At 40.8% G+C, this 24,076-nt stretch overlaps 1 protein-coding gene across 3 annotated transcripts in view; it reads left to right on the top strand.

The window, feature by feature from the left end:
- LOC122656190 (PH, RCC1 and FYVE domains-containing protein 1-like) overlaps positions 1 to 24,076 on the top strand; it is a 45,835-nt gene that overhangs the window by 10,469 nt on the left and 11,290 nt on the right. Inside the window, exons 3-8 of one of the 3 annotated variants that reach the window (XM_043850660.1) lie at positions 18,078 to 18,167; positions 18,962 to 19,042; positions 19,221 to 19,285; positions 19,334 to 19,403; positions 19,507 to 21,636; positions 23,385 to 23,531. In XM_043850660.1, the coding sequence (XP_043706595.1) occupies positions 18,078 to 18,167; positions 18,962 to 19,042; positions 19,221 to 19,285; positions 19,334 to 19,403; positions 19,507 to 21,636; positions 23,385 to 23,531 (2,583 nt within the window). Of the gene's footprint in view, positions 1 to 18,077; positions 18,168 to 18,961; positions 19,043 to 19,220; positions 19,415 to 19,506; positions 21,637 to 23,384; positions 23,532 to 24,076 lie in introns of those variants that run through there. The other 2 variants (XM_043850659.1, XM_043850661.1) reach the window with 2 other exon arrangements.

Raw genomic sequence — 24,076 nt, 5'->3', positions numbered from 1 at the left:
CAACAAATGTATAGCCCAATGGGCCAGAGATAAAATCTCAGATGATGAGTAACATAGAATCAGGTTCTCTAACAACAATCTAAACGAATGAACACAAACCATCTCCACCAAAGCAATTAAATGGTAACAGATTCAGATCTTAGAAAGAGATATTAAAATCATATGCTACTCCATCAAAATGATTCAATAATAAAATGAATCTATGAATGGGCCATCATGAACACCAGATTTAGGCCAATAGAATATATTCAAACCTATCACTGTTGGTCTCAGGATGAGATATATCAATAAGATATATCCATGATGTCTAGATGCCCAGTATAATGATCAGGTTTATTAAAGCCTATTTAAAGACTTATTCATTCAAAATGATTTTATCCAAAAAAACTTTATGAATTTATCTGAGTTCATGGATCTGGACCATCAAGACAATATCAGACCTGACATCTAGATGAGATGATACCCATTGACCTTTGATAATCGAACATAGTCAAAAATCATGGATTTGATATGATCAATTATTAACAAGATAAAATGAGCAAATAGATCTGTCATATTAATGCCGTCAGATCATAGAGGATCAAGAAGGCTTTGATCTAGGGTAACATCATAGGATTTCATGCTGAAAACCATCATACAGACAGAGCACCAGAAAGGAGATTGGAGAAGATATGAATGGAAATCAGCCTATAGCGATCAATTCTAAAAATGTTCTCCACAGAGGTGGATTCAAAGAGTATATTATGATCAATCACAACAGAATACAATGAACCATAAGGGTCAGACTTTATAAAAAGAAGATTGAAAGTGACAAAGATCAGACATCATTATTGACAGTACAGAATTAAGATTCCAAGAATATTACTGAAAATTAACAGGGATAATTGATAGAGAACATCACTCAGGCAGCCAAACAAAAATTGATTTCAAGAAAGAGACATTTTACAAACTATGGGGAATCTGTCGGGGTAGGGATCATTCACCACATAGAACAGAGATTGAGGTAGGGATCATTCACCACATAAAACAGAGATCGATTCACAAGAACAAATAGCAGAATCATTCAATCAAACAAAGAAAAAATTAAAGAAGTGAATCAAGCTTGAACCATTACCTGAACCAGACGATTGAGGTTGATGTACCGTAGAGACGATCTTTGGCAACTTAGGGGAGAAAGGGTTTATTACAGACCAAATGCAGGAAGAAATTACAAAGAAAGATTACAAGAAGAAAATGCTAAGAATAAATACCGAAAAAAAAGAAAAGTTGCAAGACCTATAGTTCACTTGTTAAGAATCCTATGATTATTTGCCATTTACATATGGTAAGGTGGTCAACTGTTTATGAACCAATCTTGGGCTAACCTGGGTATGGTGGTGTTGACAGTAAATTTTGTCACTTAATGAAGGATTTTCGAGCAGTGAGCCCAACTGTGCTCCCAGAAAGTTTGTTTGAGGCATGATTTCTACCTTTCTCTAGAGGATGGCTTGCGATCTTTCGTTTCCTAGTACTTTTCTCTCATTTCTATTTTGACGTTCTGCCTTACCATCTTTCAAGTCCCAACGCGCTTCTTTTCTTCTCCTTCCTTTACCCTTTCTCTTTTGGGTCTAGTGCTAGGTAGGTGATCCTAGGCTTCCCTTTGTGTTGTGTGTGCTAATGTGCCACCTGTCCCGTCGCCTCGTCTCCCTTTCCTCCTTTTTCACCTCTTTCCTCTCATACCACCCCATTTTACACGGTTACTATTCCTGCCTTCTTTTTGCGTCTCTCTACCCTTTTCTCTTCTGCTCTCGGCGTCGTCTGGTCTGGTGGTGACTTTGCTCTGTTGGTGGTTTTGCCCTCTCTTTCACTTCTGGTTCTCGGTTGTGAAGGTGCTGCGTACTATGGCACAGTTTCAGTCTTCCTCTCGCCATTGTTTGTCTGTTGGTACGGTTCTTGGCTCTGGTGGGTTGCGGTCTGGTGATTTTAGGAATGATTCTTCCCATCGACGGTGTCCTTCTGCTATTTGGAGGGTTCCGGTCCTTGACCAACCTCGCTCGATGGACGGTGGTAGGGTCCGTCCATTGTTATCTTCTAAGGTGTTGTATGGTTTCACTCTGGGCTATCCACGCCCATCTCAGGATTCTCTCTGTTCGAAGCTAGTGGATCTATGGGAGTCTATGGGGGCGGTGTATCTTTGTTGTTATGAGAAGGGGGGTTTATGGTGGAGTTTAATTCGAGTTCGGAGCGGGACAAAGTCTGGGCTCTTGGTGATGTAGATCCTAGCCTCCTCGAATTGAAGAAGCCACCCTAAGCCTAGGGTTTCAGTAGGAGCCTTAGTTTAGTTTATTTTTGTTCTATACTTAGTTTTTATTTTGTGTTTTTAATTGAACCGGTTTAAATTGGTTGCATCCAATTGGTTCAATTGGTCTAATTTAAGTGAAGTGATCCTATTGGCTAAGAGGTTTTTATATCTTATTGGCTAGTAGGGAATCTTCTTTTATTTTAAGTAGTTTAAGTTGTTTTTAAGTCATTAGGGTCAATTGAGTCTTTTTATGCTTTTTGAATTGTTTTAAATCACTTAATTGTACTTCTCCATGGTTTTGGATGGAGATTAGAGTTGTATTAGTCCTAGGAATTAGGCCTTTGGCCTTTTATTTAATAAGAGATCGTGGGAGAGGCTCCCCCACCTATGATGCTTTAAAAAAATCGTTTCTTTATGCTGCTGCCATGAATGCTGCTGCTTGCTCGTTGAGAGTGTTCCTTGTGGGTAATATCAAGGAGCCCTTGTGAGTCATATCAAGGGTGAGGGCTGGTGGACTCCGGCGACTCCTTGCATCTTGTAGATCGGGAGGTCCTTTTCTTCAATCAAGCTTCTTCAAGCTACTGTTGTTACAGATCTGCAAATCCAGTAAGTGTTTACAGTTTCTGCAAGTTATCCTTCTCTTCTTCTTCCCCCCATCTAACCTAGTCGATCCCATAAACCCTATCTTCTTCTATAATCAGTCCAGCCCTATTCCCTCCACTGTTTGCTTTCAAATTTTAATCACAGCATCATTGAGTCAGCCCTTCCACTTGACAGTAGTCTCAAACCCATCTCCTCAATCAAAACCCTAATCCCCTTTCTTCTCCATTAGAACCTAAACCCCTAAAAATTACCTAGACCTATCCAGCCATCCAAATCCTTCAATATTACAACCGAACCACCCTTACACTGCCCTTAACACTCGACCTTAAGCTCCAGCCCAAATTCCAGCTCTAAACCCTAAATCTCATCTTCCCCTTCATTCCCAAAACCCGAAACCCTAAATCTAAAATTTCTGAAATTTAAAAACTTATTCAAACCTAACCAAACCTAGTTCATTAAGACCTTTAAAACCTGCATATTAAAACCCTATAAACTTCATTGCCATTAGTTAACCCTAACCCTAATTTCTGCCCTATTTAGCTTAAGCTGTCCCAATCGGCCAGCTTTGTTAGGTGAACCCATTCCCCTGGCTCCTAGTGGGATTACTCCTACCTAGGACTACATCACTTGGTCCTTGGTGGTGTGGACGAACCCTTATTAACCTCGTGGAACATGCTTTGGATGACGAACGTTATGCTTACGAACGTAAGTTTTTCCCTATTTGGGTGCAACTTTGTTCGATTCCGGCCGAGTTCTGTTCTTTCGATGCTGTTAAGCAAGCGGTTTCGTGTATTGGTAAACTCCTGGACCTTCATGTTCATTGTGATGGCGCTGCCCCTGACAATGATGTTGTGCGGGCAAAGGTTCTGTTTCGGCTGAAACAGCAAGTCTGTTTAAACTCCATTCTTTGTAAACCTAATGGAGATTCGTTGCATGTTTCTTTTAAGTATGAGGCGTTTAAGATCTGTTTCCGCTGTGGCCACTTTTTTCATGTTGCCGACTTCTGCTCCTTTGTTAGACCTCCTTCCAGTCGACGGTTACCATGGGGAAATTTTGACTCGGCCCTTACTCAACCTCTCTTTATCAATTCTACGATGTTGCACCCTTCTTCCGTTATGGATGTGGCCATGATGGAGCCTGAGCTGTGAGCTGGGCTTACCGCTTTCTAGCCCGGGTCAAGCTGATTCTATGGAAGTGGATGTTTCGCTTACCCCTCCTGTTAGTGATGTTGTTGCCCCTGTGGTGCCGTTGGAAACTTGTTTAATGGTTACTGATGCTGCTTCTAGTGATCCCACCCCTCTGAGTGATGTTCTCCCTTGTCCTCGACCCTTGTCCCCCCTCAAGTGAGGATACCTTTATTTCCTCTTTGTTCGTGGATTTCCAGCCGCTGCCACTATTTGGGGATTCGTTTGCTGATATTGTGAATGCTGAAGCTGGTATTGCTTTATCTGCTAAGCCTATTTTTGAGGCTGATGACTGTACTGGACCTGAGGTTACCGCTCCTGTTCTCGGTGGGAAGAACCAGCCCTCCTCTTCTGTGGGCCGGAATGATGGCGGGAAAGTTTTCTATGTGGGCTCGATAGTTTCCTCCCCTCCTTCTAAGAAGCGAAAGTACATGCTGCCTAATGTCTCCCCATCTGTTCTCTCAGCTTTCACCTCCATCAAAGATATCTTGGAATCTTCTCTCGTCAGTACCTCAGACCCGGATGCACTACTGTTCTTAGTTAATGAATGGCTGAAGGAGTTCTCTTCCCGTACTACCTCCCAAACTGATTCTCTTTTTCTGGTGGCACAACTGTACACACAGTACCTGGGGAAGTACATGGATCACTGAATCCTAGCTCGGTAACATTTTCCTCTTGCACTCTGAATTTTTTAATTTCTTTTCTGTCCTTTTTGTCTTTATGCTTTGTGTCTCTGTTAGTACCTGTTTACTTAATTTGTGCTTCCTTCGACGATCTTTTACACCCCGTCGTTCCCTGTGATAGTGGTTGTTTGTGTTGTTGCATGTGTTGTTCTTTGTTTTATTTTAATTTTGTCTATTCTCAGTTGTCTTTGTACCAGTATGATTTGTTTGTCCTGGAATATTCGTGGCATCATTAATGCCTTCTCTAAACGTTGTGTTAGCCTTTTTGTTAAGAATTATAAACCGGATTTTGTCTTTCTCTCTGAAACTAAGTGCTGCAGCCATTCCTCTTTAAAAATGCATGGTCTTTCCCAGAGCTTTACTTTGCTAGCCCATGTTGATAGCTCCCCTGCGTCTAAGGGCAAAGGTGGTTTGTGTGTTTTTGGAAATCGCTTACTTGTTATTCTGGATATATTGTATGGTTCCCATTTTATTGGTCTTAAGATGAATGAGGGTAGAATGGGTGTGATTTGGTGTTTTTTTATTTATGCCCCACCACATCAGTCGCTCAAACTTGGATTCTGGGAAGAATTGTTCCTGTCCTCAGTTCAGGAACCTTTTTGTCTTATGGGTGATTTTAATGAAATCCTGGAACAATCTGATAAATTTGGTGGATCTATTTTCTACCATTTTGCATCTTCTAAACGGTTTCTTGACCTTCTTTCTGTTCTAGTTTTGGAGGAGATTAAGCTGTGTGGCCCTAAATTTACTTGGTCTAACAAACACAAACCACCTACAATAATTAAAGAATGTCTGGATAGAGCTTTTTGCTCTAAACTTTGGCTTCATCTCTCACCAATGACTTCTTTACAAAAATTACCCTCTTTATGCTCGGACCATAACCCTATTATTCTTTCTACTGTACCTTCCAAACCTTCCTTCCGAAAGATTTTTCATTTTCAACTTGCTTGGACCCACCATCCTGAGTTTTCTCAATTGTGTGCAACCTTTTGGAATGAAAGCTCTTCTGATTCTTTCCCCTGCCATCTCGCTTCTTTCTCTAATCTCCTTCGTGGTTGGAATAAACATGTGTTTGGCCATATTGATGTTTTGAAAGACAGACTTATATCCTTGTATGGTTCCTTGGAGGACCTATCCTCTCCTCCTTTGAATGATATTGCTGACTGTGCTAATAAGCTTAAATGGGTCCTCGATGCTAAGGAGTGTTATTGGCTTATGGCTATAGAAGTCCAAACAGAATTTTCTGATTTCTGGTGATCGTAACACTAGGTTTTTCCATCTTATGGCAAAGCATAATCTCAGACGTAGGAAAATTGGGCATATCCTGCTGGATGATGGTTTTAGGTTAACTGATCCCAGTTCTATTGCTCTGGCATTTACTGATCACTTTTCCCAACTTTTTACCACTTTTGATCCCTTGGATGCTAGTTTATTGAATGTTTATTTCCTCCCATCCTCTCTGGTAACAATTGTGCTTCTCTCTGCTCTCTTCCTACACTTGATGAACTCAAGCATGTGGTTTTTTCTCTTGGTCCTCTCAAGGCCCCGCGGATTGATGGGTTTCAGGCTTGTTTTTTCCAGAAGTTTTGGGAAGATATTAAGTTCCCCCTTTTAGACTTTATTACTAAATGTTTCTCTTCTCTATCCATTCCTTCTACTATCAATCATACCCTAATTTGCCTTATTCCCAAACTGGACTTTGCTTGTCATCTGGGTGAATTTAGGCCTATCAGTCTGTGTACCGTTACTTATAAAATTATTGCTAAAATTGTTGCCCTGAGACTTAAACCTCTCCTTCCCCTTTTTATTTCACCCTTTCAAGGTGCTTTTGTGCATGGCAGACAAATTTCTGACAATATTGTTGTGGCTAATGAGATATTTCATTTTCTCAACCATAAGACTGGTCGGGAGGGTTTTGTGGCCATTAAGATTGATATGTCGAAGGCGTATGACCGTATGGAGTGGTCCTTCCTGACCTCAATACTTAATTTTCTTGGGTTTGATAGTCGGTCTTGTGATCTCATTTCTCTTTTAATTTCTTCAACATCTTTCTCTATTAAATTGGATGATAGCCCGTTCGGCCTGTTTAAGGGTACAAGAGGACTGAGACAGGGGTACCCGTTAAGCCCCTACTTGTTCATCACTGGTATGGAGGTTTTGTCTTGTCTTCTCTCTGCCTATCGGGATCTTGATCTTTTTCATGGTATAAAGGTTGCTAGAGGTGCTCCTGAAATCACCCATCTGTTCTTTGTTGATGATATCTTTATCTTCTGCAGAGCGTTGGATGAGGATTTATTAACTATTAAGGCTGTTTTGGATTTGTTCTCTGACTTGTCTGGCCAGCAAATTAACTTAGATAAGAGTGGCCTTTATTTCAGTAAGAATGTTTCGGATTCTGGAAGGTCTAGGATTTGCTCTATTATGGGTATCCCCCTTATGAATCCTGATTCTTTATATCTTGGTACTTCACTTGTCCCCCATAAATCTAAGGTAAAACATCTTATGCCCTTGGTTAATAGAATTAATTGTAGACTTTCTTCTTGGATTTCTAACAGTCTATCCTATGCAGGTCGTGGAGTACTTATAAAATCTGTTTTAAGTTCATTACCTGCTTATCAAATGAGTTGTTTTTATTTTCCTAAACTTATTTGTAAAAGAATTGATTCTATCAGCTATAAATTTTGGTGTGGGGGTACCAAAGATGAAAGGAAAGTCTCCATGGTGCCTTAGAAAAAATTATGCTCTCCTACTTTTTTGGGTGGATTAGGTTTTCGCCCTGCTCGGTTGCAGAACAAAGCTCTTCTCCTCCGATTAGGTTGGAGATTATTGACTGAAAATCATTCGGTTTGGGCCAAAGTTCTTAAGGCTAAGTACTTCCCTTATACTTCACTTTTTTATCCTTGTACTCGATTGAGGAGGGACTCTTGGATATGGAATAGTATCACCAAGATTATCCAGCCACTCCAATCCTTTACTTTAAGGAAGATTGGTAATGGAGATGATACTTACTTCTGGACTGACCCTTGGATACCCTCGATTCCTCAATTTACTATTAAACCAACTGAATCCCAGAGGATTTATCCTGAAAAGGTTAGCCTCTTTATTAATGCTTCCACTTGGAATGAGGGGTTGCTTAGATGCACAGTCCCTAATTATGTGTATAATATCTGTAGCATCCCCTGTTCTAACACTGCTGATATATGGTGGTGCTCTCTTACTAAAGATGGGCGCTTCAGCACAAAAAAAGTGGCACATTTTCTTTCCTGTTCTTCTTTAAATGATTTCTCTTATACCACATGGTGGAAATTTTTTTGGAAGCTTAATATCCATCCTAAATTTAAAATTTTCTTCTGGCGTGTATTACATGCAGGGATTCCGGTTAAGGATTTTGTTTCAAAATGGAATCAGGTCGATCCCACTTGTGCTCTCTGTGGCACTTGTAATGAGACCCTCTGGTATATCTTCCTCTCCTGTGATTGGGTTAAACATATCTGGGCAGCTGGACCACTGGGTCTGAGGACGGAATTCATTTCTTTTCCTTCTATAAGCCATTTCTGCATTTCTACTTTCCTTAGCCCCCGGCTTGATAAGACTTCCCTTATTTGGTTTTTCTCTGTTTTTATTATAACTTGTTTTGTTGTTTGGTATGTTAGAAACAATTTTATTTTTAATTCTGTTAAGCCTGATCCCGTTACTGCGATGCAGAAGATTGAACATTGGTTGCCAGATCTACATCTAGCCCCCCCTTATTGTTAAGAATAGCTGTATCAGGGGTATATCCCTCTTTTATGTATTCTTTGTGTCATTTGTATGAGGTAATTATATATTCTTTTAAATATAAGCATGTTAGTCTCTTGTTTTGAGACATAACACACCAAACCAAAACCGTGGCTGCTCTCTTGAAGTTTCTTCTCTTCTTCTTCTTCCACTCTAAAAGCTAACATGGTATCAGAGCATTGATCCTGCTGTTTGCAAGTGTTCGAAGGAAGTTTGGAGTGTGAAGAAGGGTTTCATTCACCTGTTTTCTACTGCTGTTCGAAGGACTGGTTAGGTCATCTTCTCTAGCTTGTTTCTCTCTCGTTTGGAATCCAAATGGAGTGCTTCTTGGTGCTCTAGTTTCGTTTGGGGGTCCTCTTTGATCTCCTTTGCTTCTCTTTAACCTTCTGCAAGCACCCATTCATTCCCATTGCATCTCGGTTTGGCTGTTCTGCCCAGAATTTTCGCCAGCTAGAGCCTTGTTTGGCCATTTTTTATGGTCCATTTGCATCGTTTTTGGGTAAGGAGCATTACTCATCTTTACTCCGCTGCTATTTGAGTATTTTTTGAAGATCTACAAGTGTCTCTAGCCTTTTTGGCTATTGTTTGCCCTGCTTTTTGTGACTACTGTTTTGAGACAAACCTGTTTGCTTCAAGTACTGCTGTTTACTCCTTGTAAGTGGCTGATTTGAGATCAAATATGGGTGAGAAAAATGTCGAGACACCCTTTCCCCTTGTGGAAACAGCTCCATCTCTCCCTTCTTCCTTTGAGAGCCCCAATGTCTAACTTCCTATTGCCAAGCTTGAGAACCACAACTATTTGGATTGGTCCCGATCCATGAAATAGATTCTTCGGTGTAGGGGGAAGATGGGGTACATAAATGGTAGCATCAAGGCCACTCTTCCTACCGAGCAAGGGTACTCCAAATGGGACACTGAGAATTCTCTTGTGATGGTTTGGCTTCTTTTCTCAATGAAGCCTGAGATTGGAAGAAGGTTTATGGGCAAGGAGACTGCCAAAGACATTTGGGACAGTGTGGCCCGTATCTTTGATCGGGTTGGGGACTCTACAAAGGTGTACCAACTTCTCCAACAGATTGTTAGCCTGTGCCAGGGTGATAGAAGCATCTCTGACTACTATAGTCTTGTTGTGGGCCTGTGGGAGGAGTATGATCACTATAGAGATCTTCAATTGTGTCCTGATGATGAGGTCAAGGTGTACCGGTTGTTTGAGAAAGAGAGGGTCTTATTTCTCCTTGGCGGCCTTAATTCTGACTTTGAGCCTCTTAGGGTACAAATCCTTGGCCGACCAAGTCTTCCCTCACTGGAGGAGGTGTGTGGATATCTACAAAGTGAGGAGACCCGTAGGGGTGCCATGGGGACTACTCCCACTGTTGAGCGCTCTGCTCTTGTTTCTTCCACCCCTCAGGACTCCACTAAGGGAGTTGATAAGGGGGCTGCTAAGGGAGCTGCGAAGGGCCGATTCTTATGTGACCATTGTGGCAAATCTGGGCATACAAATGACTTTTGTTGGGATCTCCATGGGAAGCCCCCTTCTGGTTCCTCTGGGGGACTGAAGGGACAGTGGAAGAAGGGGCCTAAGGCTCATGTTGGAGTTAGGGGTGTCAATGGGTCGGGTTGGGCCGGGCCTGCCTAAACCCTGACCCTGACCCTAGAGGCTTTAACCTAAACCCTGACCCTGACCCAACCCTGGCAGGGCCAAGAAATCCTCAACCCTGACCCGACCCTGCCATGGTTTTTCCTAACCCGGCCCGGCCCGACCCGACCCTGATAGGGTCGGGCAGGGTCGGGTTGGCCCTGATTGACCCTGTCCCTGAACTGACTTGACTTTAATTTATTTTTATTTTTTTAAATGGTTGTTATGCCTGTAATTTTTACTATGCCAAAGTTGATCAGATTGTAAGATTTTAAAATTGTCTGCACTGCGATTGTCATATTCCACCTCTTGCAAGTAAAATATTTTAACTTAATTTAAAGCAGTAAAAATGAAAAGATTATAAACAGTGGGCTCAATGAATCTCGTATTCTCGTTAGCTTGAGATCTGAAATTTCTCTCCATTCTCTCCTTTCTAAGCTTAATTATGTACAAATGCAACAGGGAAGAAAAACCGTGAAAATCAAAAGATAGAAGATGGATTACAAGAAGAAAAATAAGAGTAGTACTACAAGTCCTCGTAATAAAATCAAACATGTTCATACCATCACACTAACCCGAAAGTCGGGTTCCTAAAAGCCACACAAAAAATATTCAATAATCCAAAATAAATTTAAGAAAGAAAATTATCTAAGAAAAGACCTGGATTTGGTATGTATCCGTTTCCATCCATTAATTTAAAAGTTCAAGAGATCTCTGTTTTACATTCTATACCTCCATGCCTTTGGCCTCCGCGAGAGAGTCAAAAAATTTATCTACAACAGCCCCATCTCCCCAACCCCTTCCGATTCCAACAGAATAACCTATTCTCCTTTTATTACCCCTGCTGTAAGCCTATAACGTGAACAAACAAACAAGCAAACAAAAACCCTGGACTTCCATAGCAAAACACTCCTCCCTTCGACTCTCATTCCCATCTAATTACTTGACCCCAAACCAGATAACCTCTTAAATTTTCACCGAAAATCACCACACCCATTTGACTTTTAAAAAAAAAACCACTGTCGATTCCCAGTAAAACGCCCACCACGGCACCACCCCTTTTTTTCCTCTAAAACTTCGATTAAACCCTTCTAGGGTTCAACCCAACGAAAAGAAAAAAAAAAGGAGAAATAGCAAAGAGAAGAGAGCGAGGGATAAAACCAAGAGAAAATACACAAGAAGAAGAACAATCGGACATACCTAATTGGTCCAAACTCGCCTTGCAGTTCTCCTCCTCAGCCTTCTCCTCCAAAGTCCAAACGAGAACGATAGATGAAGCTAATCCAGCATTCCGGATATCCAGGACATCACAAAGGGTTCATTATAACTTCCTTCCAAATGGCCACCTTCGAAGTCAGATGTTCAACTCCTTCAGGTTCAACGATTCTTCCCTATTATTTTTCGATGTGGGGATAATTTGCAGAAATCGCACAATGGGAAGATGAAAGGCCGAAGGGAAAGAGAAGGGGGAAAGAGTAAAGAAAGAAAAGCGAAAGAGAAGGGGGAAAGAGAAGAGAAACAGAAGGGAAAGAGAACGGATTTAGCCATTTAGGCTGTTTCGTTTGAAGAAGATTTGGAGAAGATTGCAGAAACGGCGAAGGAACAGAGATGGGGTGAGTGAAATGTGATAGGGATTTGAGGGTTTTGAGTGTTTTTTTATTATTTTTTATTTCTTTAGTGTTAGGATAAAGAAAAAGTATAATATAAATAAATATAAATATCTATATAAGTATATATTGTATATATAAAAAAATATATACATGCTTATAAACAATACAGGGTCGGGTCGGGCCTGGCCGGGCTTAATCCGAGGCTTAAACCCGATCCCGACCCGACCCTGCCAGGGTCAAGCAATTTTTAAACCCTGACCCGCCCTTCGGGCTGAAAAATCAGGGTCGGGTCCGGGCCGGGCTCAGGGCGGGTTCGGGCGGGTTCGGGCCGAGCGGGCTTTATTGACACCCCTAGTTGGAGTCATTGAATCTAATCCATCCTCTCTTTCCAAAAAAGACATTACTGCATTTCGTCGGATTGTGGCCCACCTGGATGGTTCCTCTGCTACCCTACTTCCACTGCACTATAAGCCTCTTCCTCCTCCGGCACCACACCCTGAGTCATTGACTTAGGTGCCATGGATCATATGATTGGTAGGTCTCAGCTGTATAATTCCTATTCTGTTTGTTCTGGGAAAGATAAGGTAAAAATTGCTGATGGTTCCTTTTCTTCCATTTCTGGTAAAGGAGATATCCAGGTTACACCACTTTTACCCTTGAAGTCTGTCTTTCATGTTCCCAACTTTGCCACTAACCTTCTTTCAGTTAGCCAATTGACTAAATCTTTGAACTGCTTTGCCACCTTCTTTCCTACCCATTGTCTTTTTCAGGATTTGGTGACGAGGAGGGTGATTGGCAGTGGTCGTGAAACTAATGGCTTGTATGTTTTGGAGACTAGTGCTTCCCCTGTTGTGCAAGCTCAGTCCTATGTTTGTGGGCAAGAAGGTGGACGTCCTCAGAAGGATATTTTGCTTTGGCATCGTCGTTTGGGGCACCCTTCTTTTTCTGTTATGAGGAAACTGTTGCCACATTTATTTACTTCTTTTCCTGTCACTCATGTTTTTTATTGTGAACCTTGTCTATTTGCCAAAAATTGTAAAACAGTTTATGCATCTAATGGTAATAGATCTACTTCACCTTTTCATCTTATCCATACTGATGTTTGGGGGCCTTCCCCTATTACCTCTTTGCATGGCTTCCGCTACTTTGTTTCTTTCATTGATGACTATTCTCGGGTTACTTGGGTTTACCTTTTGAAACACAAGAGTGATGTCTATGTTGCATTTAAAAATTTTTATGAGTTAGTGTATACCCAATTTCAAACTCGGATCCAAATTGTTCGTTCTGATAAAGGTGGGGAGTATATGTATAGTAGTTTGGAAACATTTTTTTCTGACCATGGCATTATTCATCAGGTGGCCTGTGTTGATACCCCACAACAAAATGGGGTGGCTGAAAGAAAAAATGGCCATCTCCTTGAAGTGGCTAGATCCCTTTGGTTTACCATGCATGTTCCAAAAACTTTTTGGTCTGATGCTCTACTCACTACTGTCTTTCTTATTAATCACATACCGTCTAGTGTCTTGAACTTTAAGGTACCTCTTAATGTCTTACCCTCACAGTCTTCTTCCTTTTCTCTTCCTCCAAGGGTGTTTGGTTGTATTTGCTATATACATATTAGCAAATCTGCCCGCACTAAATTGGATCCTAAGGCTCTAAAGTGCATCTTTCTTGGGTATTCCTCCACCTCCAAAGGGTATAAATGCTATCATCCTCCTACTCGTCGGTGGCTTCTCTCCAAAGATGTCCATTTCTTTGAAACCATATCGTATTTTCAGTCACCTCTTCAGGGGGAGTGTTCATCTCTTGGTGGTGGTATTGAGGGTGAAGAGGTTCCCGAGTTTGTTTCATTTCCTTTCACCTCTCTTGTCCCTATTTCCCCTTTTCAGATTGACAAGGGAAAGAAAAATTCTGTGGATACTGTTGTTGAGGGGGAGCCTCCTAGTACACAGGTGGTTAGAGAACAGGGGAGCTACTGGTGTGTACGAAGGACAGGAGAAATCCTTCTTCATGGCTTCCTATAAAGAAGACCTGCCAAAATCCTTCTTCGTCTCCTCATCCTGAGCCTCCATCCATCGAGACAGGTGTACCTCCCTCTACTTTTACATCCTCAGACTTAGATCTTCCTATTGCTCACCACAAGGGAAGTCGGGCATGTACTAATCCCATTGCCAAGTTTGTTTCCTATGATTCTATCTCCCTTACAGGTATAGCCTTCACTGTAGCTATCTCATCCATATTTATTCCCAATAATGTAGCAGAGGCTATGGCAGATCCATAATGGAGAGAAGCAATGAATACAGAGATGTTGGCTCTTGAGAAGAATCATACTTGGGACCTTGTTGAACTCCCTAAAGGGAGAATCCCTGTTGGATGCAAATGGGTATTCACAGTCCAGGTCAAGTCTGATGGTACTGTGGAGAGGTATAAGGCAAGACTTGTCGCCAAGGGTTATACACAGGTGTATGGCATTGACTATCAGGAAAACCTTTGCTCCGGTGGCCAAGCATAACTCCATTCGTGTACTTCTCTCAATGGCTGCAAACCTTGATTAACCATTGTACCGACTTAATGTAAAGAATGCATTCTTACATGGTGACCTAGAAGAAGAGGTATATATGCACTCTCCTCCTGGGTTCAAGCATCCTGGTGACAATGGGATAGTGTGTCGTCTTAGGAAGGCTCTCTATGGACTCAAACAGTCTCCTAAGGTTTGGTTCGAGAGGTTCAGACAAGCCCTCCTGCAAAATGGATATACTCAAAGTCAAGCTGATCACACATTGTTTATACAAAGGAAGGGCAGCACTATTACGACTCTCATTGTTTATGTTGATGACATTGTGGTCACGGGAAACAATGAAGCTGAAATCTCAAAGCTTAAGCTTTATTTGGCTTGGCAGTTTGAGATCAAAGATCTCGGTCCATTGAAGTATTTTCTAGGGATTGAAGTTTCAAGATCCAAGCAAGGGATCAATGTTTGCAAAAGGAAGTTTGTTCTTGATCTACTTACAGAGATAGGCTACTTAGGGTGCAAACTAATGTCCTCCCCTATTGAGCAGAACCACAAACTAGGGGAAGATTGTGGTGAACCTCTTGTGGATGTTGAAAAGTATCAGAGATTAGTAGGTAAGCTAATCTATCTCTCCCTCACCCGGCTTGACATCACCTACGCTGTTGGAGTGGTGAGTCAGTTTATGCATGCACCCAAGATGGGACATCTTGATGCAGTTTACAGGATCCTCAGGTATTTGAAGTCATGCCCTGGAAAAGGCCTTCTCTTCTCTAGGAATGGTCACTTGAGAATTGAAGTATATACAGATACTGATTGGGCCGGGTCTATTTCTGATAGAAGATCAACCTCTAGATACTGTACCTTTGTTGGGGGAAAATTATTCACCTGGAGAAGTAAGAAGCAACCTGTGGTAGCTAGGTCAAGTGCTGAAGCAGAGTTTAGAGCCATGGCTCATGGTGTGTGTGAAATCTTGTGGTTGAAGAACTTGTTCAAGAATTGGGATTTGAGACAACTGAACCTATGAGTCTATAATGCGATAACAAGGCAGTCCCATAAGTATTGCTCACAACCCAGTTCAACATGACAGGACAAAGCATGTTGAGGTTGACAGACACTTCATCAAGGAGAAGACAGACCTCTAAGACTATTTGTACTCCTTTTGTAAAGACAAATGAACAAGTGGCAGACATCTTCACCACAGGACTTAGCTCTCATCACTTTAGTTTTATGTTAGACAAGCTGAGTATGTATGACAGATACCACTCAGCTTAAGGGGGAGTGTTAAGAATAGCTGTATCAGGGGTGTATATGTACATAACCCCTCTTTTATGTATTCTTTGTGTCATTTGTATGAGGCCAAGGGCCTGTGTGTAATTATATATTCTTTTCAATATAAGCATGTTTGTCTCTTGTTTTGAGACATAACACACCAAACCAAAACCGTGGCTGCTCTCTTGAAGTTTCTTCTCTTCTTCTTCTTCCACTCTAAAAGCTAACACTCATATCAAGTTGGACTCTGTATTATTTAGTGATATGTTTATCTCTTCATGTCCTAATGTGCTTTTACCTACTTTAGACTCTCCTATTTTGTTATGCACAGGATTTGAACCCAGAGACATAGGAGGTATAGATTATTCTGGCTGGGCTTTTTGCATTTTGCTAGATGGAAAACTCTTTTTGTTGGCTGCAGGGCAGATTAAGACTAGACATACTCTGGAACCGGAACTAACTGGGATTCTCTATGGTTTGGACCTTGCCACTAAGAGAGGTGTGAAGCTGAAAGAAGTTTGGTGTTCCAATCCGGTGTTACCAGGACTTCTTCCAACTCCATCCCGTTCTCCATGGCCTTTTGAAGTTCTGAACCTCTTTCTGCAAATAGTGGACCGCATCAAAGAAGTGTCTTTTAAAACTCTTAATGAACCTTCTCTTCGTGACTGGCTAAAGTATTATAGCAGGCTAACTCATAGAACTGATACTTGTTATCTTTTTTACTCTCATGTTCATTTGCCCTCTTAATTTGTAAAAAAAATTCTTTTTCTCATCAAAAAAAAAAAAAATGCTAAGAATAAATCTCCCAAAATCATAATGATCAGAACAAGTCACGTTCCTCTCCAGAAGTGGTTCTGGTTGAAGCGCCTGCAAAGATCTCCCCAAGCCTAAGAACTTCGATCGTCAGCGACATTCGAGAGTAGCGGGGGAAGAAGAAGACCACCGATCCTTCAAGGAACCATGAAGAATCACCCAAGAAAACCCCAAACATCCAAAACTAAACCCTAGATCCTCCGATCTCTTTCTTTTTTCTCTCTCTCTCTCTCGGATTCCTGAAATCTCTCCCTAATCTCCGATCTTGTTTCACTCTCTCTCTTTGATTCCTCAATTCTCTCCAGATCCCAAACCCTAATCGATCCTCCTACTCTCTCTCTCTCTCTTCTCTTTGTTCTCTCCCCAAAACGAAAGAAAAAAACTGAAAAAATGATTCCTCCTCTCATTTTCCTTTTTTGTTTCCTTTTTATATATATATTTTTTTGTTCTTTTGTTTTTGGTTATTTTATGTTTTGACTAGATTGCCCTTAAGTTAAAAAGGACTTCTTCCATTTCTCTCCTCCCTAGCAAATTGAAAGGACAGGCTGGTTTAGGGCTTAGTTATTGGTCTGGGCTTGGACTTAATTGTTTTATTTTTTATTCCATAGATTGGTTTAGGCAATAGGTATTTTTTATTCTGGGATTAGTTCAGGGGTACCTGACTAGGTTAGAAATGACCAAAATGCCCCTGGGTATTCTATGGCTTTTGGGAAAATCCTAAGGGCAAAATTGGGGTGTCTACATGCATATATTCTTCAAGGTCGTTAATTACTTTGGGGTGGATCATGGTTAATGGGAAACAAAAAACCAGATCCACCTTGTTAGCTGGTGCACTACTTGGTATTTTATTTTTAATTTTCAAGTGAGCACTTTAATGAATTTAAAATTGGAGAAATATGGGGGAAAATGCTTTTGTTATACGACAACTAGTCTTTGATTTTTCTTATTATGAGAAGCTAAGATTTTGGCTTGAGGACCCTATTATCTGGTGCACGTGGGATTTTATACTCATGACAATGGTCTTAAAAGTTAGAGTTTAAAGTTGAGGTTTTGCTAATGAAGAGACTGGTTGGAAACAATAAAGAAGAGGATATCAACTGAAATCGGACAAGTGAGGGTGGTCCCGCAATCTGGCAGACATTATTTGCAGGGAAAATTGAGATTAAGTCAAGGTTAGATTGAGTTTTAGAATTTTGGCTTCTGGGAATTGAAGTTAGACTTGAGTTTGTGTCAAAGTTAAAAATATTATTATGTTCCTGGTTTTTTGAAAGGGTGTCAAATGTTTGGTTTGTTTTTGTTGTTAGATAAATTAAATTGACCAGGACTTGTATGTTAGTGAGTTAAAATTTGCACAATCAACAATCATCAAAAGTAACTTGTAATCAAGTTGCGTATTCAGTTGAGAAAATAAGTATTTTGACTTTGCAACAGAAAGGACCATAAACAGATTGAAGTATAAGAAAACCATTCACCATATAGATTTCTAATTTGCTTTCAATAATGAATGAACTAGTGAACCTAAACTCTTTATGGGCAAGAATCCTGAAGATAAATCCTCTGACCTTGTGGTGGCTTGAGCCATCTTAGGCAGATGAAAAGAACATGTTATCAATCATCCAATCCAAGTCGTCAATATCATCTGTTGCTTTTTTGAATAGAAGTGTTCAATTACGCTTCCGTTGTCTCAAGTTAATATGCTCACTTTTCAGGATGAGTCTCTATTGATATGGTACTCTGGCAAAGAGGAGAGGCAGCTTAAACTGAACCATGTATCAAGGATTATACCTGGGCAGCGTACTGTAAGTTTATTAATGAATCGCTTTGGTTGGCAAATAATGGTTATTTTTAGCAGGTGAAAGCAGCCTCTGTGAAGTTCAGTGAAATTCCTCGCAGCCTCACCAAGTTTACACTAGAGATTTTCATTAGCTGCCTTTATTAAAAGAGATAGATTTTTCTGTGGTTGTGGTTGGGGGGGGGGGGGGCCTTGTGGGTTGCTCAGCTTGTAATGCAATTGGTTTCTTTGGTGAAAGTGACCACTCAATGGAGCATTTGTTTTCTCTTCTTATTTGTTTGGTTCCCCTTATTTCTTTTCTTGTATTACTGAATCTGCATTTTTTTGGATGGGTAAAAAATAAAGTAAAAGCAATTTATCAAAGAAGAAAATGGCCTCCGTTGTCCACAGGCAGACGAAGTGAATGCTTCTTTGGATTCTGATAGTTGATGTTTATAAAATTCAGCTAGATTAGTAAAATTTCAAAAACCCTCTCTCTCTCTCTTGGAAAGAGTTCTAATCAACCAAGACTCTATATCCAACTTTTACAAGAAATAAATTCAATTAAATAAAACGCCTAAACTGAGTCCCACGATCTGAAGAAGACCAGAACTGAACCTGGTTTATCTTGAACCAGTGGCTCAAAACAGAATGGCATGACTGAGTTAACTTAGAACTGCGAGGCTGAGGTACTGAGTCAGGGTTTTCCTCCTTTGGTACTTTTTAGAGTACCTTTCTTGCTGCTGATCTGCATCTCTCTCTCTCTCTCTTATTTCATTTGCTTCATACAGAGCTGTGAGATGTATTTATGCATGATTGCAGGCAATATTTCAGCGGTATCCACAGCCTGATAAGGAATACCAATCATTTTCTCTAATATATAGTGATAGATCCTTGGATTTGGTGAGTTTCTGATTTTACACAAGTTAAACTGCTCTGGACCACTCGAAACATTTTATCCCCCCCCGGGTCTGTATATCATGTTCTGTAGTCATGTATTTTCATTAATTTATGTATCAGAATTCTGATTTTTTGTCTTATACACCTAACTGTTATGTTTTACATCATGACCTTATGACAGATATGTAAAGATAAGGATGAAGCTGAAGTCTGGTTTGTTGGTCTAAAGGCATTGATTACACGTGGTTGCTACCACAAATGGAACACTGAACCAAGCAATAGAATTTTAGTTGATAGTCCAAACTTTGATACTCAAGGATACTCCCCATTGGGACCATGTGAAATTAACGATATCTTCCATAAGGTTTTCCTACTGTAATGTTTATGAAACTCTACTGATATATTAATTTCCTTTTCTTTTTTTAGTTACATTCTCCTCTCATCTTCTTTTTAAACACTTATCACAGGATCCTGGGGACACCCAACGAATTCTGGTTCCAAGTGAAAGCTTTTCACAAATTGGTTTAGGAAAGGCATTCTCTGATGTGATGACATATACTGCTTCTGTCGAGGGTCCCAGCCTTGCAGAGTCAGTTGCCAATAATTCTTTGAGCTCATTTTCATCCTGTGCTGATAATTCTAATGGTCGGAGTTCTACTGTAGATAATGTGAGAGTTAGTTCATCTAGTGCAGTTAGCTCATCAAGCCAGGGATCTGGACGTGAAGACTTTGATTCTTTAGGTGATGTTTTCCTCTGGGGAGAAGGGCTTGGGGATGGGGTCCTTGGTGGTGGTACTCAAAGGGTTGGAAGTTCGTCTGCCACCAAGATGGATGCACTTTTTCCCAAGGCACTAGAGTCATCGGTGGTACTTGGTGTCCACAATATTGCTTGTGGTGGTAGGCATGCTGTTTTAGTCACTAAACAAGGGGAAATCTTTAGTTGGGGAGAGGAATCAGGAGGCAGGCTCGGGCATGGGGTAGAAGCTGATGTTTCCCAGCCAAGGCTCATTAATACACTAAGTGGCCTGAACATTGAACTAGTTGCATGTGGAGATTATCACACTTGTGCTGTTACATTGTCTGGAGATCTTTATATGTGGGGTGATGGTACTTACGGTTCTGGTCTTCTTGGGGATGAGAGCGAGGCAAGTCACTGGATCCCTAAAAAATTAAGTGGTCAAATGGAAGGTATACATGTTTCATTTGTCTCTTGTGGACCTTGGCACACTGCAGCTGTAACATCTTCAGGTCAACTTTTTACATTTGGGGATGGGACTTTTGGAGCCTTGGGCCATGGAGATCGGAGTAGTACTTGCATGCCAAGAGAAGTTGAGACTCTAAAAGGACTACGGACAATGAGAGTAGCTTGTGGTGTTTGGCACACTGCTGCCATTGTGGAAGTTGTGGATGAGTCATCTGGTTCTGGTAACTCTTCATCTGGAAAGCTCTTTACCTGGGGAGATGGAGATAAAGGCCGACTTGGGCATGGTGGTGATGAAACTAGGCTAGTTCCAGGATGTGTTGCTCCTTTGGTTGATGAAAGCTTTTTTCAAGTAGCCTGTGGACATGACATTACAGTTGGTCTCACAGCCTCAGGACAAGTTTATACAATGGGAAGTACTGTTTATGGACAGTTGGGGAATCCTGATGCTGATGGAAAGCTTCCCACTTGCATTGAGGGAAAGATCAGCAACTGTTTTGTAGAGGAGGTAGCTTGTGGTTCTCATCATGTTGCTGTTTTGACTTCCAAACTGGAGGTTTACACTTGGGGAAAGGGGGCAAATGGCCGACTAGGCCATGGAGATAATGATGACAGAAATACACCTACGCTCATTGAAGCTCTGAAAGACAAACAAGTGAAGAGTGTAGTATGTGGTTCAAGTTTCACTGCCGTCATCTGTCTTCATAAATGGGTGTCTAATGATGATAACTCAATATGTTCTGGTTGCCATAATCAATTTGGCTTCAGAAGGAAACGTCATAATTGTTATAACTGTGGGCTTGTCTTTTGCAAAGCATGCAGCACTAGGAAGTCTTTAAAAGCTTCATTGGCTCCAAATATGAACAAGCCCTACCGTGTATGTGATGATTGTTTTTTTAAACTCAAGAAAGTTGTGGAAACTGGATCTATGTCTCGGTTGTCTAAAATTCAAAGTGGAAATATACTGCATAGTTCCAGTGAGGTGGTAGAAAAAGAGACTTTTGATTATAGATTACATGGTCAACTAACCAGGCTCTCCTCAGTTGACTCTTGCAAACAGGCTGAAGCCAGACAATCCAAGCGCAACAGGAAATCAGAACCAAGCAATAGCCGTTTCTCATCCCTCATGAATGGAAGTTCTCAATGGGGGAGCTCTTTTGTGTCAAAATCGTCAACCTCCTTGTTTGGATCACCAAAGAAAATGTTTTTTGCTTCTGTTCCTGGTTCAAGAGTGGCTTCCCGGGCAACATCTCCCATATTAGGGAAGCCAAGTCCACCTCGTTCTGCAACACCTACGCCAACTCTTACTGATATGAAATCACCTGAAGTCACTGTTGATGATCCAAAGCATACAAATGACAGCATCGGCCAAGACATTATTAAGTTGAGAGCACAGGTAATCGGCTGGAACATTATGTGCCTTGTGCCAAGTATACAAACTTATTGGGATTCAGATGCTTTAAGGGAAAAAGAAGAATGTAAACTTCTTCTGTAGTTGGCTTCTCTACTCTCCTAGGTTGATAACTCCAATTCTTCTATTCTAGAGATAGGCATGTCACACAAACGCGCACACACTGAAACTTTGGGAGAGATGCATGTATATATGAATAGCATGAGTGGTTTAGCTTATAGTGTAACCACGTGACAAAAGCTATATGGTAACTACCTCCCTCAATAGAACCAGACTTGCAGGATCTTTTAAGTTTAAATGGGGGAAAATTATACTATAACGCATACAGTATAACTGTGTATAAAATGATGACAGGTATTGGAACTAGATGACATGTTTGATACTTTGATCACTGAGGGAGGGAATGGGATCAGGGGTCAGATCAGTTCCAACCCATTCCATTCTAATTAGTCTAGGTCAGCTGATCCTTAGTTGAAGTTGATTTGTATGGGCCAATCCTAACTGAAGTTAACTCAGGATTGGCCAATCCAGACAAGTACAGCCAATCCTTAACTGCTTGGGTTGACTAGCTTTTCTTTCCACCCTTATTTTTGGGCGCGGGTGGGTGGGTGGGAAAGTGGGTTACTCTTCGTTCAAGAAACTTGATCAAACAGGCGTGGACCAATTGTTTGGGACAGTTATGACTATTCCGGGTACCCCATTTCTTCTTCACCATGTATTTCTTTTAGCAATAAGAAGGATGATATTTTCATCTTCCTGTGGTTCATGTAACATGGCTCTTTTAAATAAACCAAAATTACATTATGACTATTCCGGGTAACCCATTTCTTCTTCACCATGTATTTCTTTTAGCAATAAGAAGGATGATATTTTCATCTTCCTGCGGTTCATGTAACATGGCTCTTTAAATAAACCAAAATTACAGAAAATGCTCTCACAAAGACTTGCACACTTAATATCAAGATAGGGTGACCAACTAGGCCCTTTACCTTTATCAAACAGGTGGGCCTGCCACAATGCCCTTACAGTGCCTACATAGAGAGGGCTCTAAGTTTGGCCTACTTGTTTTGGCTCCACACTTCCACACAGTCTGATAAGTATCAGGCCATTTGAAAGACATTGTATCAATTGGATTATGACTCGAGTGGCCCGCCCATGTAAAGAGTGTATCAGCTGGGCCTACTATTTTGGCTTTGGAGCACCAGATGGCCTTACATGTATCAAGCAATTGCATCTTTTGGGTAATGAACTGAAGAAGAAATTCCAAGCATCAATGACCTAAGTTCTATTGTCCTGTTCAAGATTATTAATTTATCAGATGATCGTGATCATGGTCATGGTCATCTGAACTGTGAAATTTTCAGTCCATGGTCTCCTGAGTCCTGATTCCTCCAAGAAGTTCACAATGGTTAATCAGTCTGAATCTGCAGAACATGTACTCATGGACTCGTAGCTGACTAGAGCATTTACTTAATTTCTTTCAAAGAGAAAAAGCAGAAAAGATTTATGATACTTATTTTGCTCAAATTATAAAATTTTTCTTTCATCTGAGTAGTTAAGCCTAGAAATGATATAATTGCAAACTAACTGCTGTTGTATGTCATCTTTATTTAGCAGTTACTTGATTCAGATATTGGTTTGCTGAAGTGATGGAAGGCAGGACCATACCAGATCTGCCTTTTTTAATGATGGAAGGTTGCTAATTGGAAGTTGGCTGGAAATCTGTTCTGTAGGTAGAGGAACTTACCGGCAAATCGCAACTTTTGGAAGCTGAGTTAGAGAGAACATCGAGGAAATTAATGGATGCCAGTGCAATAGCAGGAGATGAAAATGCTAAATGCAAGGCCGCAAAGGAAGTAATCAAATCTCTAGTAGCACAGGTGAGGGAGTTTATTTGTTTATTTTTTTATTAGGTTTTATGTGCTTTATTACATTTTAATATTGTAAAATTGTCAATGTGTAGTGATTTGGGTGGCTCTGCTTTTTGATTAACTGGGTGTCCTCCTTTGTGAAAAGATAAAGTGCTCCTATTCTAGCAAGAATCAATTAATAGGGTACTTTGTGACCTTGTCCTTCTCTAGGAAGAGGTTTCCATTTATGAAAAGAAAAAATGCTAAGCTGGTACAGGACTTTGGTGAACCCTATTGGTTCACTGCTGGATCCTAAAGTTGAGATCTTGTCGAAAATGAGAATAAAGGGTCTGGTGTTCACAGCTGGGTGCACCTTGGTCCTCTAAACAGGTTTTCATTTTCCTTATTAAAATTAAGACCATCATCATAAATCAATGATATTATTGATGTTATAATTGTGAAGTGTTGTATTGAGGTAAAAGTGAATGAATAAGCAATCCCAGGGAACAACATTCCTCCCGTACACTCTTTGTATGTTTATGCAGTATGCACACCCTTTAGTCGAGGTCTTCCTC

Source organism: Telopea speciosissima, chromosome 3 (genome assembly GCF_018873765.1).
Source record: "Telopea speciosissima isolate NSW1024214 ecotype Mountain lineage chromosome 3, Tspe_v1, whole genome shotgun sequence".
Lineage (NCBI taxonomy): Eukaryota > Viridiplantae > Streptophyta > Magnoliopsida > Proteales > Proteaceae > Telopea > Telopea speciosissima.
Note: the sequence above shows the minus strand (reverse complement) of the source record. Positions and strands in the feature narration are given on the sequence as shown.